Here is a 15,976-nt window from a genome sequence, read left to right as displayed (position 1 = left end):
GATGGAGTCATTCATATTTGTATAAGTGATTGAAACAGGAAGGGATTTGCCTTATAGCAGAAGGGTCAGACAAGCTTGATATAATCCACGGATCTTGCAGTTTATGGCTGTCCCAAGGGATATTTTCAAAGGGTGATGATAAGCTCTTGGAGGTAAATGGCTAAATCTCCCAGTGTAATATCCATATGTAAAGGTAAGGCAGATAATCCAAACCTAGTGTAATACTGCTAATCGATAGAATGAATTAAAGGGATAAAAGCAACTTACAAAAGTCCATGTAAAACCAGCATGTAAAAAGGAATGATGGCAGATAGCGTGGCCCTGACATGTTTCATCATGGGACTTCTTCAAAGGTTATTTTTAATGTTATGTTATGTGACTTCTTCAAAAGCAATAACATATGAAGAAAGGCGTCAGAGCCACGTTATCTGCCATCCGCCATCATTCCTTTTGATTAGCAGCATTACACTAGGTTTGTGTTATCTGCCTTACCTTTACATATGGATATTACACTGGGAGATTTAGCCATTTACCTCCAAATGTAATCGGACAAATTATTTGTTGAGAATCCTTTACTGGCAATGACTGCCTGAAGTCTGGAGCCCACAGACATTACCAAACTGGGTTTCCTCATTTCTTATGCTTTGCCAGGCTCTTACTGCAGCTGTCTTCAGTTGTTCTTTGTGGGTCTTTCTACCTTTTTTTAGTTTTGCATTCAGCGAGTGAAATGCATGCTCATTTGGGTTGAGATCAGGTGATTGTCTCGGCCATTGCAGAATATTCCACTTCTTTTCCTTGGTTGCTTTTGCAGTGTGCTTTGGATCATTGTCCAACTGCACTGTGCATCGCCATCCAATCAACTTTGCTGCATTTGGCTGAATCGGGCTGACAGTATATCTCTAAGCACTGCAGAATTCATCTGGCTGGTCTTCGGTCACATCAATAAACACCAATGACCCAGTGCCCACTGGAAGCCATGCATGCCCATGCCACCACACTGGCTCGACTAGGTTGTAGATATGTGTGCTTTGGATCATAAGCTGTTCCAAGCTTTCTCCACAATTTTTTTTTTTTTTTTTTCTTCCTGTCATTCTGGTACAGATTAATCTTGGTTTCATCCATCCAAAGGCTTTTTTAGATGTTGTTTTTTTTGGCAAAGTCAAATCTGGTTTTTCTATTCAGGCTTATGAACTGTTTGCACCTTGTGGTGAAGCCTCTGTATTTGCTCTTGTGAAGTCTTCTCTTGATTGTAGACTTTGACAATATGTCACCTCCTGGAGAGTGCCCTTCACTTGTCTGGATGTTGTGAATGGTTTTCTTTACCATAGAGGATCCTGTGATCATCCACCACTGCTGTCTTCCGGGGATGACTAGGCCTTTTTATGGTGCTGAGCTCACCAGTGAGTTCTTTCCTCAGAATGTACCAAACTGTCGGTTTGGCCACTCCTAATGTTGCTGCCATCTCTGATGGATTTGTATTGGGTTTTGAAGCTTAGCAATGGCCTGTTTCACTTGCATGGGCAGCTTGTTTCTAAGAAGCATGATGTAGGTTCACGGGAGCAGATTACAAATGCAAATACCACACTTGGAATCTACTCCAGACATTTTACCTGCCTAATTGATGAAGAAAGAACAGAGAAGCTCACGCCTTGCCATGAAACCGCTTTTGAGGCAATTGTCCAATTACTTTTGGTCCCCTGAAAAAAAAAAGGGGGGGGTGGCTATTAAGAGCTGTAATTCCTAAACCCTTCCTTCGATTTTGGATGTACATACCCTCAAATTAAGTGTGTGCATTTTAGCTTGACTAGGTTTTGATAAATACCTGAGAAAAACGAAAATTGTGTCCAAATATATATGGCCTGAACTGTACATAAATCTTAATGGAATGATTTTCAAATCTCATAAACCTAGATTTTATTCATAATGGACAACATATAAAATGTTTAAACTAGGAAAATGTACAGTTTTAACAAAAAAAAAGGTAATTTTGAAATTGATGGCAGCAACACATGTCAAGATTGGGACAGGGCAACAAACAGTTGTCAAAGTGGTATGAACAAGGAAGAGCTGGAAGAACCTTTTGCAACTAATTAGGTTAATTGGCAACAGGCCGGTAACATGATTGGGCATAAAAAGTGCCTTGTATGGAGTCACAGATTTTCAGAAGTAAAGATAAGCAGAGGTTCACCAGCCTGCAAAAAGCTGCGTCTAAAAATTGTTGAACTATTCCAGGAGTAGGCCAAAAAGCAATAATGGATGCCCGTGATCTCAGACAGCACTGTATTAAAAACAGGCATGATTCTGTAAATAACACAGCATGCGCTCAGAACTTCTTCCAAAAATAACTGTCTGCTAACATGGCATACCATGCTATCCAAAAATGTAAGGTAAAACTCTATTATGCAAAGAAGCCATACCTGAACATGATGCAGATACACCCCTGTCTTCTCTGGGCCAAAGCTCATTTAAAATGGTCTGTTGAGAAGTTCTACTGTCAGATGAATCGAGATTTGGCATTCGTTTTGGCAACCATGGGTGCTGCATCTTCCAAACTAAAGAGAAGAGTGGCATTCTGGCCTATGTGCTCAGGTCAAAAGCCTGCATCTCTGATGGTATGTGAGTGCGTATGGAACGGGCAGCCTGCACATCTGCGAAGGCACTATTAATACTGAAAGATATAACCATGTTTTAGAGCAGCATTTGCTCCCATTAGGATGACCTCTTTTTCAGGGAAGGCCTTGCATATTTTTGTGAGACAATGCTAAACTGCATATATGACAACAGCATGGATTCGTAGTAGAAGTCTGGGTTCACAACTGGCCTGCCTGCAGTTGAGCAGTTTGAATCCTATATCCAGCAAGAATGAGTCAACATTCCTCTCAATCTCCCAACAACTTGTCTGTTTTGTTCCCAAATGCTTAGAGCAGTGTTTCTCAACTCCGGTCCTCAGGGCACACTAACAGGCCAGATTTTAAGTGTTACCTTGGGGAGATGCAGACTAGAATACTGCAATCACTGTGTAGCAAATGATATCACCTGTGATGTATTTCAGTTTTCTTGCAAACCTGGCCTGTTAGTGTGCCCTGAGGACCGGAGTTGAGAAACACTGGCTTAGAGGGTGTTAAGAGAAGGCGCTATGGTAAACATGGCCCTGTCCCAACTTTTGAGACCTGTTGCCATAAATTGTGAAATTGCCTTTTTTTTCTTTTTTTTTCAAGTACATTTCCTAAGTTTTTAAACAATTGATGTTTTCTTTTTTTAATAAAATATAGGTTAATAGTATTGACAAATCATTGCATTCTGTTTTTATGTAGATATAACACAGCCTCTTAACATTTTTGGTACTGGGATTATAAGTTCTTTATCCCAAAATGAAAAAACAGATGGCTGTAACTGCTTTTAAAGTATTGGGAGTTTAGCTTCAGTTTGTTAGTCAAGTCGAAATCTGCTAGTCTAACACTCCCCCCAGATTGACAATACTGCTTTCCAAAGTTGTCTGCTTTACTACTTCATCCAGAATGCAGACTTCCTAAGACTGGTGTTGATCACCAAGTGGAAAAAAAATTAAAAACAAAAGCCTAAAGAAAACAAATGCATCCACCACATCTAGGCTACAGTTATAAATGGTGTGCGAGTGTTCTTGCGTTAATATTACATTTTGTATCCCTGTATGTTGTGATTAAGTTGGCCATCTAATAGTTTTTGAAACTATGGACGCTCTCCGCTGATACCACTGCTTTCCTTATTAGCTTTGTTGCCCTTCTCTGAATTCTCTCCAGTTCCAGCACATCCTTTCTGAGCACTGGTACCCAGAACTGGGCAGCATACTCCAGATGCGGCTGGACCAGAGTCTTGAAGGGGGAAAGATTATAGTTTTATCTCTGGAGTTTTTTTGCCCTTTTTTAACCACTTGCCGACCGCCGCACGTGCATTTACTGCTCCGGTCAGCTACTCCTGGGCAACGTGACGTAGTACTACGTCGCTCGCCCAGGAGCCTGTAGGGGGCGAGCGCGCGCCGCCGGAGGCACGCTCCCGCCCCCGCTCGTTCACTGAGGTCCCTGCGCCAGTGACCGGCGGCTCAGATGTCCGCCGGCCACTCGCGATCTCCCGCTGGAGAGGGAGAAAGGCAGGCGGCTAATGTAAACAAAGCCGCCTGTCATTCTCCCTGGTGTAACTGCAGAGACTATACAATCCTATGTAGCAGTGGTCCTCAACCCTGGTCCTCAGGGACCACTAACAGGCCAGGTTTGCAAGATAACTGAAATCCATTCCAGGTGATATAATTTGCTGCTCAGTGATTGTAGTACTCTAGTCTGCATCTCCCCAAGGTAATACTTAAAATCTGGCCTGTTAGTGGGCCCTGAGGACCAGAGTTGAGGACCACTGCTATGTAGGATCGTATGTCTCTGTGGTTACATCAAAAGCCACGCCCCTTGATAGTTAGAAGCACACCCCTAGGGACACACTTAACCCCTGGATCTCTAATAAAGTTAACCCCTTCCCTGCCAGTGTCATTTTTACAGTAACAGTGCAAATGTATAGCACTGATTACTGTAGTAATGTCACTGGTACTCCCAAAAATGTCAGTCGGGGGTCCGATCTGTCTGCCACAATGTCGCAGTCCTGCAAAAAATCGCAGATTGCCGCCATTACTCGTTAAAAATAAAATAAATAAAAATGACAAATCTTTCCCGTAGTTATTAAATGCAATAACTTTTGAGCAAACCAATCAAAATACGCTTATTACGTGTTTATTTTTTGTTTTTTACCAAAAATATGTAGCAGAAAACAAATTGGCCTAAAATGATAAAAAAAAAATACCATCAAAAGAAACCTTGTGGGGGGAAAAAAAGGACGTAAATTTTGTTTAGGTACAGCGTCGCACAACCGCGCAATTGTCCGTTAAAGTCACGCAGTGGCGAATCGCAAAATAGGCCCTGGTCTTTGATCAGCCAAATCCTCCGGGGCTTAAGTGGTTAATGCTTGCTAATATTCTGTTGGCTTTGCTTGCAGCAGCAAGGGCCCCTAGGTCCTTTTCCATCCTAGATTCCCCGAGGTTCTTCCCTGGTGAAGTAACTTGCACTCGTGTTTTTAGCACCCAAATGCATTACTTTACATTTTTAAACAATAAATCTCATTTGCCATGTAGTTGCCATTATTTTATTTAGATATTCCTGTAAGGTTTCCACATCTTGCTTAGAAGTTATTGCCCTGCTCAACTTTGTGTCAACCACAAACCTTGAGATTGAGCTGGTTATCCCATTCTGTATATCGTTTATAAATTAATTAAACAGAATTGGTCCCAGGACAGATCTTTGGGGGACCCCACTTACCACACCAGACCATTCTGAGTACTCACTATTTATCACCACCCTTTGGACCTTCCCCTGTAGTCAGTTATCAATCCAGGTACGCATCCTATGGTCCGACAGACCTTTTGCCGTTGTTTTGGTCCTTGAGTGCGGCAGCCATGTTTTTGGGGCCTGTTGACTTCTCACGAGCGGTCATTTTCTTGTGGTCTGACGGCCATTTGTTGATTGGCCAGGCTACTGTACTGGCAATAGCAGCAGCCATTGTTTTGGAGCTGGGCAGACACTGCTCCTTGGCCCCTCCTCCATTCTTAGTGGATTCCCAGTCCTCTTCTCAGGACACTTTCTGCTTGTCGGGCATTTGGTGCTTCTGCTTGGTGACTGGCGCTCCTCCCGTGGAGTGGTGAGTCCTGGTTGGGTGTCCCCTTCTCTGCTGCAATGCCGGGGGTTCCAGTCCTGTATAGGTGGGTCCCCGGGCGGTGCCGAAAATTTTGGTCTGTGTGTATCCCCTTTTCCCAGTGAAGTCTCAGGAGCACATCTCCCCACCTGTTCCACTCTTGAAGGCGGGAGGTCCCTCAGGGTCTCAGGTCCCAATTGACGCTCTGAGGGGAGTCCTGGAGTCTTGTTTCCCGGGTGGAGGTGACGTTTGAGCGTAAGTCTTGAGAAACGGAAAGCGTCTCCTGCTTCGTCTGTCTTATCAGATCCTGAATCCTCCTCTGCTGCTGTGGACGTGGCCTGGCCTGCACGCAACGCTCCCTGATTTGTCTGATTGTGAGGATGACTCCTCTGGTGGCACATGAGAAGGCGCTGGGGGACGCACTTATTACGTCAGTGCGTAAAACATTAAAAATGGGGGGGATGCTGCGGATGTGGCCGTCCCCTTTGGCACTCACAAGCGGTCTTTCAGCCAAAGCCTTTTCTTATCCTACCTACTTTGACAAATTTGTCTACAATGATTGGGAGCACCACAACAGTCCTTTTTTAAGAAATTACTTGTAAAGAAGTGGACTGTTCCGGTGGTCGACCCTCCTGTTTCCAGGTTGAAAAAAGGCAACCATATGTCTGGTGGAGAAATCCCTGGCTTTTAAAGACCTGGCTGAAAGAAAATCGGAGTGTGGCCTGCAACGTGTATAGTATTGCCGGTTCAGCATTGCTGCCCGTCCTGACCACTGCCCTGGTGTACCAAACGCTGACTGAGTGGGCAAAACTTTTGTGCTATGGTCTGGTGTAGTGAGCAGGTTCCCCCTACTTTCGTTGAGCTGGCGGACCAGTTGGTCCAGGGACTGCAATTTGAATATGGCTCCTTTGCTTTCCAAGCTGTCCATTTCGGCAGTAGTGCTTCTGTTAGTTTTGTGGCTTAAATGTTGGTCTGCGGACCCAACCTCCGGAAAGTCCCTCACCGATTTTGCCTTTGCAAGGCGACCGTCTTTTAGGGGCTACCCTGGATGACCTCATTAAGAGTCTCACTGGGGGAAGAGTACATTCCTTCGACAGTCTGCAAAAAGGGAAGGAGCCTCATTGTAGATGAGACCCTTCTTTCTCGGGACATTGACCTCAAAGGTCCTTCTTTCTCGGCCTCTGTGGACATCAGATGCCTACTTGCACGTTCTGATTTGAGTCCAGGCTACCCAATGTCGTGGAACTCCGGACGACTGGACTTTCGACTGTGTGGGGGGGAGGTTGGGGGATGTGCACCTGGTGGGGGTTCCTGCCTGGGTCTGTCCTTGAGGCCTGGCTCCCTGTAAGCCTTGTGGTGCCACCATTTTTTGTTTTAGCCTGTGTTTTTCTATACAAGGCAGCCATGTTTGTGTAGTCCGGCGGCCATTTTGTGGTGTTTGCTATTGATAGCTGCAGCCATGACAAGGAAGCGAATTTGACGGTGGGAGCCCCTCCTGCTGGTGCGAACTCCTGTATCCTTTCGCTTCCTGATCGCCGCACATGGAGCGCAGATTATCTTAGTGGCTGCAGAAGCCTGTTTGTTTCTGTTGGGTGGTGAGTCTTGGGTTCTCTCCCTCTCTGCTTTGGATCACTTGGTGGTGCCAGCGCAGTGGGGGTTGTCCCTTACAGTGTGTGTCCCCTTGGTGGCTCATGGAGCACATCTCACCACCTGATCCCCTCTGAGGCTGCAGGGTTCTCCGGGTCCTGACCATCCATCGATGCACTGACGGCGGTCCTTTGTTTCCCGGTTGGAGGTGGTCTTCGTGCGACGAGCTAGCAAAAAGTTCCCCCTGCCTCATCAGATCCTGAGTCTGATTCGGCAGCTGCGGACGTGGGTCACCCTGCTGGGTCTGCAACCACGCGCCCAGAATCCTCTAATAGTGGTGATGATTCCTCCACATCTGCAACCACACACGAAAAGGAAGATAGAGAGGATGCAGCTGCGATGGAGGCGCAGGTTCCCTTTGGCAGTCGCAAGCCATCCAAGTGTTAAAGGTATTTCCTTTCCTTGCCTATTTTAACAGAATTGTTGCTAAAGAGTGGGGGCGACCAAAGTGTGCACGTGGGGGTCCCTAAAGTGCTTTACTAGGCATTTCCCCTATGAGGAGTCACTCCTTAAGAAGTGGACTGTTCCACCAGTGGTAGACCCTCCTGTTTCCATATTGAACAAGGCAACCATAATTCCGGTTGAAGAGTCCCTGGCCTTTAAGGATTCGGCTGCCAGAAAAGCGGAGGCTGTGGCTCACAATATGTACACTCTGGCTGGTTTGGCACTGAGGCCGGTATTCACCGTTGCCCTGGTGGCGCAAACTGACCGAGTGGGCTAAGCTTTAATGCTGTAACCTGGAGGGGGGACCGCTTCCCCCTGCCTTTGCTGAGCTGGTGGACCAGCTGGTCCAGGGGCTGCAGTTTATCTGTGATGGCTTTGTGTGTGGCTCCCCTAGTGGCTCGGCTCTGTTATGGCAGTGGTCCTTCGGTATGTCTTTTGGCTCAAATGATGGTCTGCGGACCAGTCTTCTAAAAAGGCCTGGACCTTCTCTTTCAAGGAGATCGCCTTTTAGGAACTACCCTGGATGACATCGTAAAAGGTCGCACAGTGGGGAGACCGCAGGCTACTAAGGGCAAGGAACCTCGTCATAGACACGGCCCTTCCTTTTTGGCTCAGTAGTGTTTTCGTCCATCCGGGTCGACTGACAAGGGCTCGTAGCCTTTAAGGGCCTCTGGAGGATCCAAAGAAACCTGGTCTGGCAAGCCGGGAGCGGGCTTCTCCAGACCCGCCAACAAGGATCCTTCAGGGCCGATATTTTTAACATTTTATAAAGTTTTTTGCAGGGCCGATATTTTTAACATTTATAAAGTTTTGCAAAATAAACACAATTTTCGACACATCTGTTACTGAACATGTTAATGTTTGTTAACATTTTTAACATTAAGGGCGCGTTCTTCACACCTTAACTGCAGGAAAACTAATAGGAAAACCGCACTTGCAGGGACATCAGTTTCACATCATCTGATTGTGAATGATGCATAAACTGCTGCAGTAGTGCACTCACTGCAATAAGTTTAAATCACTACTGCAGTGCAGTCAGTGCAAAACTGCTAGGAAAAAAAAAAGCTAGAGAGTGGAATGGAGTGGAGTGGACGCCTAGTACTATACACTTTCAATACTTCCAGTTAAGTAGAACAATATTATAGTGCAGAAAGCAAAACCTTTCAGCATGTTCACTAGTTAAATGGCTTCTGTTTTTTTACTAAATTGCTGCCACTTCTAAAAACACACTCCCTTAGTACCGAGGAAGGAGGAGCAGAAAGCTATTTTCTAGAGGAAGGAGAAGCTATTTCTCTATCGCTCATTGACAGACGTAGTCTTCTTGATTCTCAAGAGCTGGGTTATGTTGTCTCCGCAGGAGTAGGACTAGGCAGAAAGACAAAACGTTCTGGCTCCACCTTAGGGGCAGTCCCTGAGGGTATATCCTCCCTCTCTGTGCTACAGGGAATCAGTTTTTTTCTGTCAGAACTGGCCGCATTATCTTGTCGTTCACCATATCTGGTGGTTCATAGAGATAAGGTGGTTCTTCGTCCGAATCCATCCTTCCTACCAAAAGTGGTTTCAGAATTTCATCTGAATGAAGAAATTGTGTTACCTTCCCTGTGTCCTAAGCCCAGTCATCCTCGGGAGTTTGCTTTACACTCCTTGGATGTGGTCCGGGCGATCAGGGTATACTTGAAAACGACAGACTCGTTTCGCAAGACGGATTCACTTTTTGTGATCCCGGATGGACCCAAAAAGGGGTTGCCTGCATCTGCCGCGACCATTTCCAGATGGATCAGACAGACGGTAGTACAGGCTTATTCTATTAAGGGTCGGGAGCCCCCGTTCCCTGTTAAGGCGCACTCCACTCGGGCGCTTAGTGCGTCATGGGCCTTTCGCCATCAGGCGTCAGTGGTCCAGGTGTGCAAGGCGGCTACCTGGTCGTCGGTGCATACCTTTACAAAACATTATAAAGTTGATGTAATGGCATCATCTGATGCCTCGTTTGGCCGCAAGGTTTTGCAGGCCGCAATTTGAGGAGACCAGTGGTCTACCTCGAGGGTTTTTTTCCGTTGGAAATTTTTCTTTTAGTCTCATTCTTTGTTTATAGTGAGCCTTTAAAACTTCTAGTTTGGCACCGGTTGGGCCTTCTAGATTGGATTTGATTTTGTCAATCCCACCCCTCATTTGTGGCACTGCTTCTGGATGTCCCAGCTCTTGAGAATCAAGAAGACTACGTCTGTCAATGAGCGATAGAGAAAAATGGATTTTTGTAAGATCTTACCGTAAAATCCTTTTCTCTTAAGCTCATTGACAGACGTAGTACCCGCCCCTCTATCCTTGAGTTGGGTTGGGTTAAATTCTCTGTTGCTGCTTTAGAACAGAACTGATTCCCTGTAGCAGAGAGAGGGAGGATATACCCTCAGGGACTGCCCCTAAGGTGGAGCCAGAACGTTTTGTCTTTCTGCCTAGTCCTACTCCTGCGGAGACAACATAACCCAGCTCTTGAGAATCAAGAAGACTACGTCTGTCAATGAGCTTAAGAGAAAAGGATTTTACGGTAAGATCTTACAAAAATCCATTTTTTCTAGCATGAGAAGTCAGTCTTTTGTAGCGTGCCTCATTTTCTTTCCACCACTGAAGAGGATCACCGCTTCTGTCAATTACTGGTTCCTTCAAATAGAGATGAAGTTCATCATCCAGGCTCATTATTGCAGATTCAGAAGATTCCTCCACATGGGGCCCTAATAAAACACTGAACATGGCATCTATTTGACCACGATGAAGTTTCTCTTCTGTCCGTTGTCTTTTTGGACATCTTTTTGGACTTTTTTCTCTTTGATGCTTCTCTTTTTGAAGCATCCTGCTCTTCCACATTAGAAACCTACTCTTTTTGACTTTTCGGCAGGAACCTCCTGTTGAATATAATATTATATACCAGGGGTGGCGAACAAGTTCGACAAAAGGAGCCAAAATTTTAAACCGTGAGAGTCAGAGAGCCACACCACGCAGTGACCTGCCAAAACAGACAAACACTCACACAAAAGCATATAACTTTAACAATAATATATTAAACACATAATCCACAGATGGTATGGCATAGCACAGATGGTACTGGCATGGCACAGATGGTACAGGCATGGCACAGATGGTACGGCATGGCACAGATGGTACAGGCATGGCACAGATGGTACAGGCATGGCACAGATGGTACAGGCATGGCACAGATGGTATGGCATGGCACAGATGGTACAGGCATGGCACAGATGGTACAGGCATGGCACAGATGGTACAGGCATGGCACAGATGGTATGGCATGGTACAGGCATGGCACAGATGGTATGGCATGGCACAGATGGTACAGGCATGGCACAGATGGTACAGGCATGGCACAGATGGTACAGGCATGGCACAGATGGTACAGGCATGGCACAGATGGTACAGGCATGGCACAGATGGTACAGGCATGGCACAGATGGTATGGCATGGCACAGATGGTATGGCATGGCACAGATGGTACAGGCATGGCACAGATGGTATGGCACAGATGGTATGGCATGGCACAGATGGTATAATAATGGCACAGGTGATGGAATAGGCATGAGGAGGAGGAGGACTCACTTACCGGGCTGCTGACTGGTTCCAGATGACCTCCTCACGCTGCGCCTGCGGCCTGGTCTGGATCCGGTCTCTCTGAAGTGCCGACTCCCGCCGAGTCCTGGTCTCCGTCCGCTCCGGTCCTCCTGGTCGACTCGCGACGTCTTCTTCTCTCCGCTGCTGCGCACACTGTGCTCGGGCGGTAAGGAAGGCGGAAGATGATGTCCTACTGTGATTGGTCCAGGCTGGAGTCTGGACCAATCACAGCCCGGACATCATAAAAGTGGGAGTGTCCCGCTGAAGAGCGCCAATCGGTGCCCCTGCTGGTTTTTTACTCCACCCCCCCATACCCAGGACACAGTACGGCGCCCGCCAATGGGCGAAAATTTTACATTTTTTTTTTTTTAAATCTCATCTATTCTTCACGAGCCACAGTATACCATAAGTGGCAAAGAGCCGCAATCAGTTCGGCCGGGAGCCGCATGCGGCTCGAGAGCCGCGTGTTCGCCACCCCTGTTATATACCGTCAGCCATTGTATTGGCCAATACATCATCAGAAGAGAGAGGATGGTTCTTTTATTGAGGATCCAAAAGACATGCAAGTACAACATTTTTATTCTCTTCATGCTTCTCAAAACGTTTGGCGAGGCTGTCCCTCATGGCCTGCCTACATGTTTTAGTGCCACGTGTGTTGGGTCCTTCCTTCTCTTGAAGAAGCATCTTCAGCACTCTCACACATGGGATGACAGATGACACAGATGAGTCGTAATGACTCATCTCTAGTGTCACTTCCTCTAAGGGTCTCAATGACATTGGCTACAATGTCCCACTGATCAGCAGTAGGACAAGAATATCCTCCATATTCACCTGAATAAATGGTAAGAGCTTGCTTCTCCTCCAGCATTCTTTGCGGCATGTGAAGTATTGAGTTCCATTGTGTTGGACCATCGTTAATTAAATTGTTTTTGGGTAGGCCAAGGTCTTCCTGAATGCACCTCAGTCGCTGCTTGGCAAGGATTGAATGGTGGAAATGGCCTGCGCACGTCTTCAGCATGCTAATTATGTCAAGCAAAGCTCTCTGGTTTGACAGACAATCATTTAACACAAGTTGGAGGGTGTGCGCCATGCAACTGAGGTCTTGACACTTCAAGTCTCATTCCTTTCACCATGTTCGCTCCGCTGTCTCGAAGCACAAGCATCACTCGGTCTTTGGCGATTCCCCATTCTTCCAGCGTGCCTTAGAAGCCTTTCTCTAATGTACTCCCCAGTGTGGGATCCTTGCATCACTTTTTATTCAACAACAAATCCCTTGTCCATCCGCTGTCAGTGAAGTGGCATGTAAGACTCAGTGATTCTGTTTGTCCTGACCAGCAGTCAGTCGTAAATGAGTGAGTTGCCAGCATTCTCTGGTTTCAGCATAGCCTTTACTTTCTCAACAATGTTTTGGTGAATCTTTCCCAACATTTCGGTTCGATAATACTTGTCACTCTTCAGTGTGTACCTTGGCTCAACTATGGACATCAACCGCTTAAATCCAGAGTCAGACACTTGTAAATGGCCGGTTATCAGTGATCATCATCTCTGTGATTACTCTGTCCAGAAGTTGGGATCTTCCATCTGATTTTTAGCCACCTGTTTTTTCTGAAACCTTTTATTGTTGCCTGGGATAGTGATGTTTCACCTTGTGATTCATGTTGTTTATTCTGTGCTGCATGATATAATTCAACATGATGAACTTTTAGTTGGGCCCAAAGATTTGACATTTTTGGTTTTTGCAGTTATTGAGCCCATGCTTACATTGTTTGTGCACATGTTGCACACTGCTGCTGCTTTTCCTGGAGATGAGAAATAGTCCCAGACCAAACTTTTAATTTTTCTATCTGCATGGATCTCCATTGAAATTTTAAAGACCCTACTGAAATTGAATATAGGCTTAAAAAAAGCTGGCTGGCAACCTGTGGTGGCGGGTGGCTAACTGGCTGGCAACCTGTGGTGGCGGGTGACGGCTGGCTGGCAACCTGTGGTGGGTGGCGGCTGGCTGGCAACCTGTGGTGGATGGTGGCGGCTGGCTGGCAACCTGTGGTGGGTGGTGGCGGCTGGCTGGCAACCTGTGGTGGTGGGTGGCGGCTGGCTGGCAACCTGTGGTGGTGGGTGGCGGCTGGCTGGCAACCTGTGGTGGTGAGTGGGTGGCTGGCTGGCAACCTGTGGTGCTGGCTGGCAACCTGTGGTGGTGGCGGCTGGCTGGCAACCTGTGGTGGTGGGTGGCGGCTGGCTGGCAACCTGTGGTGGTGGGTGGCGGCTGGCTGGCAACCTGTGGTGGTGGGTGGCAGCTGGCTGGCAACCTGTGGTGGTGAGTGGGTGGCTGGCTGGCAACCTGTGGTGCTGGCTGGCAACCTGTGGCGGTGGGTGGCTGGCTGGCAACCTGTGGTGGCGGCTGGCTGGCAACCTGTGGTGGCGGCTGGCTGGCAACCTGTGGTGGCGGCTGGCTGGCAACCTGTGGTGGCGGCTGGCTGGCAACCTGTGGTGGCGGCTGGCTGGCAACCTGTGGTGGCTGGCTGGCAACCTGTGGTGGGTGGCTGGCTGGCAACCTGTGGTGGGTGGCTGGCTGGCAACCTGTGGTGCTGGCTGGCAACCTGTGGCGGTGGGTGGCTGGCTGGCAACCTGTGGCGGTGGGTGGCTGGCTGGCAACCTGTGGCGGTGGGTGGCTGGCTGGCAACCTGTGGCGGTGGGTGGCTGGCTGGCAACCTGTGGTGGCGGCTGGCTGGCAACCTGTGGTGGTGGCTGGCTGGCAACCTGTGGTGGTGGTGGGTGGCTGGCTGGCAACCTGTGGTGGTGGTGGCTGGCTGGCAACCTGTGGTGGTGGTGGCTGGCTGGCAACCTGTGGTGGTGGCTGGCTGGCAACCTGTGGTGGTGGTGGCTGGCTGGCAACCTGTGGTGGTGGTGGCTGGCTGGCAACCTGTGGTGGTGGTGGCTGGCTGGCAACCTGTGGTGGTGGTGGCTGGCTGGCTGGCAACCTGTGGTGGTGGTGGCTGGCTGGCAACCTGTGGTGGTGGTGGCTGGCTGGCAACCTGTGGTGGTGGTGGCTGGCTGGCTGGCAACCTGTGGTGGCTGGCTGGCAACCTGTGGTGGTGCTGGCTGGCAACCTGTGGTGGCTGGCTGGCAACCTGTGGTGGTGGCTGGCTGGCAACCTGTGGTGCTGGCTGGCTGGCTGGCAACCTGTGGTGCTGGCTGGCTGGCTGGCAACCTGTGGTGCTGGCTGGCAACCTGTGGTGGTGGCTGGCTGGCAACCTGTGGTTGGTGGTGGGTGGTTGGCTGTCAACCTGGGGTGGTGGTGGGTGGTTGGCTGGCAACCTGGGGTGGTGGGTGGGTGTCTGTCTGGCTGGTACAGGCCTGTGGGTGACTGGCTGACTGGCACCGTGCAGCGGTGGGTGGTTGCATGTATGTGGCAGATGTGTTAAACACTGTTTGCACTGTACACTTACTGTCTTGAGACTCCTCGACTCCAGACGAGGCTGAGGGAGGCGACCTAAGAAGGCAGAAGCTGTCCCAGTGCGTGTAAGGGGCGTGTCACGACATACGTAATGACGTCACGACAATATCAGTAACCTCTGGGTCCGATTCCGATATATCGGGGAAAGTGCATATGGGACCTCGGTATATCCGCTTTGCCGATTATCGGTCTATCCCTACTAGGAACGCGTTGGCGCTTTCACCAACTGACCCATGAAATTATCCTGCAAGACATTTAGGAAATGGCAAGCGGTTCCTTCTGGTCAGTCTATATCTGTATAAATAAAATCCACCATTATATTTCCTAGCCTTGCAGCCATTCTAAGCTTGGATAGTTCTGCCTCATCCTCCTCCACTCATGTTAGGCTGCAGTATATTACCTTTTTTTTTTTTTTTCAATACCACTTTAAAGCGGAATTAAACTCTGTAATATAATCGCCCTCAACCCTCCAGCAATGTGGCGGTTATATTTCTCCCTGGCCCGTCGTCTCCTTGGGTACTTTTCTGCCTCTTGATTGTAAATAGAACACAGGTTTGAGATTTGCAATCGTTGCGTTATGTACAGTATGAAAAAGTACTGTGGGAAATTGTTGTTGCTATATGAATACTTCTAATAGGTCAATTCTGAAAGTGCTTTATTATTTTCGTATTTTCGTTAGGGATGGACGTGATTGGGGCGATCATGGTCGCAAGATGGAATCTGATAGATCAAGACCAGGTAAAGTAGATGACGTTGAAAAAGTGACCCTAAAATTAGACAGGATAGGTTTTTGTAGATAATTGAAAGCTAGCCTCTGGTCCTAAAGTAGAAATCCTCCCCAACACAAAATAGTCTTAAAAATGTTCGCCCCATTATCGGGTAATTAGCCTGTACAGGCTTAACATTGAGATCCATGCGGATCTTGGTGACCTTGTTTTTCAGTTGGTGCTCCATAATCTTAATGACTGTTATCGTTTTCTTTTTGTTTGACACAGCATGAAGCTTTATACTGATTTATGTTGGCATCCCAAGCCCCTGCATGGGCAGGTTGAATGCTTTATTCCTTTAAAATTGAAATAATTGTACCAGAAAAATGTCTGCTCCTTCCAG

General features: G+C 47.7%; 1 protein-coding gene across 1 annotated transcript in view; it reads left to right on the top strand.

Moving 5' to 3' along the window:
• LOC309547132 (scaffold attachment factor B1-like) overlaps nt 1-15,976 on the top strand; it is a 119,083-nt gene that overhangs the window by 96,282 nt on the left and 6,825 nt on the right. Inside the window, exon 15 of the mRNA XM_082246922.1 lies at nt 15,546-15,604. Within this exon, the coding sequence (XP_082103048.1) occupies nt 15,546-15,604 (59 nt within the window). The remainder of the gene's footprint in view (nt 1-15,545; nt 15,605-15,976) is intronic.

This window comes from Pelophylax lessonae (assembly GCF_965119305.1).
Source record: "Pelophylax lessonae genome assembly, chromosome: 1".
In the NCBI taxonomy this organism is placed as follows: domain Eukaryota; kingdom Metazoa; phylum Chordata; class Amphibia; order Anura; family Ranidae; genus Pelophylax; species Pelophylax lessonae.
Note: the sequence above shows the minus strand (reverse complement) of the source record. Positions and strands in the feature narration are given on the sequence as shown.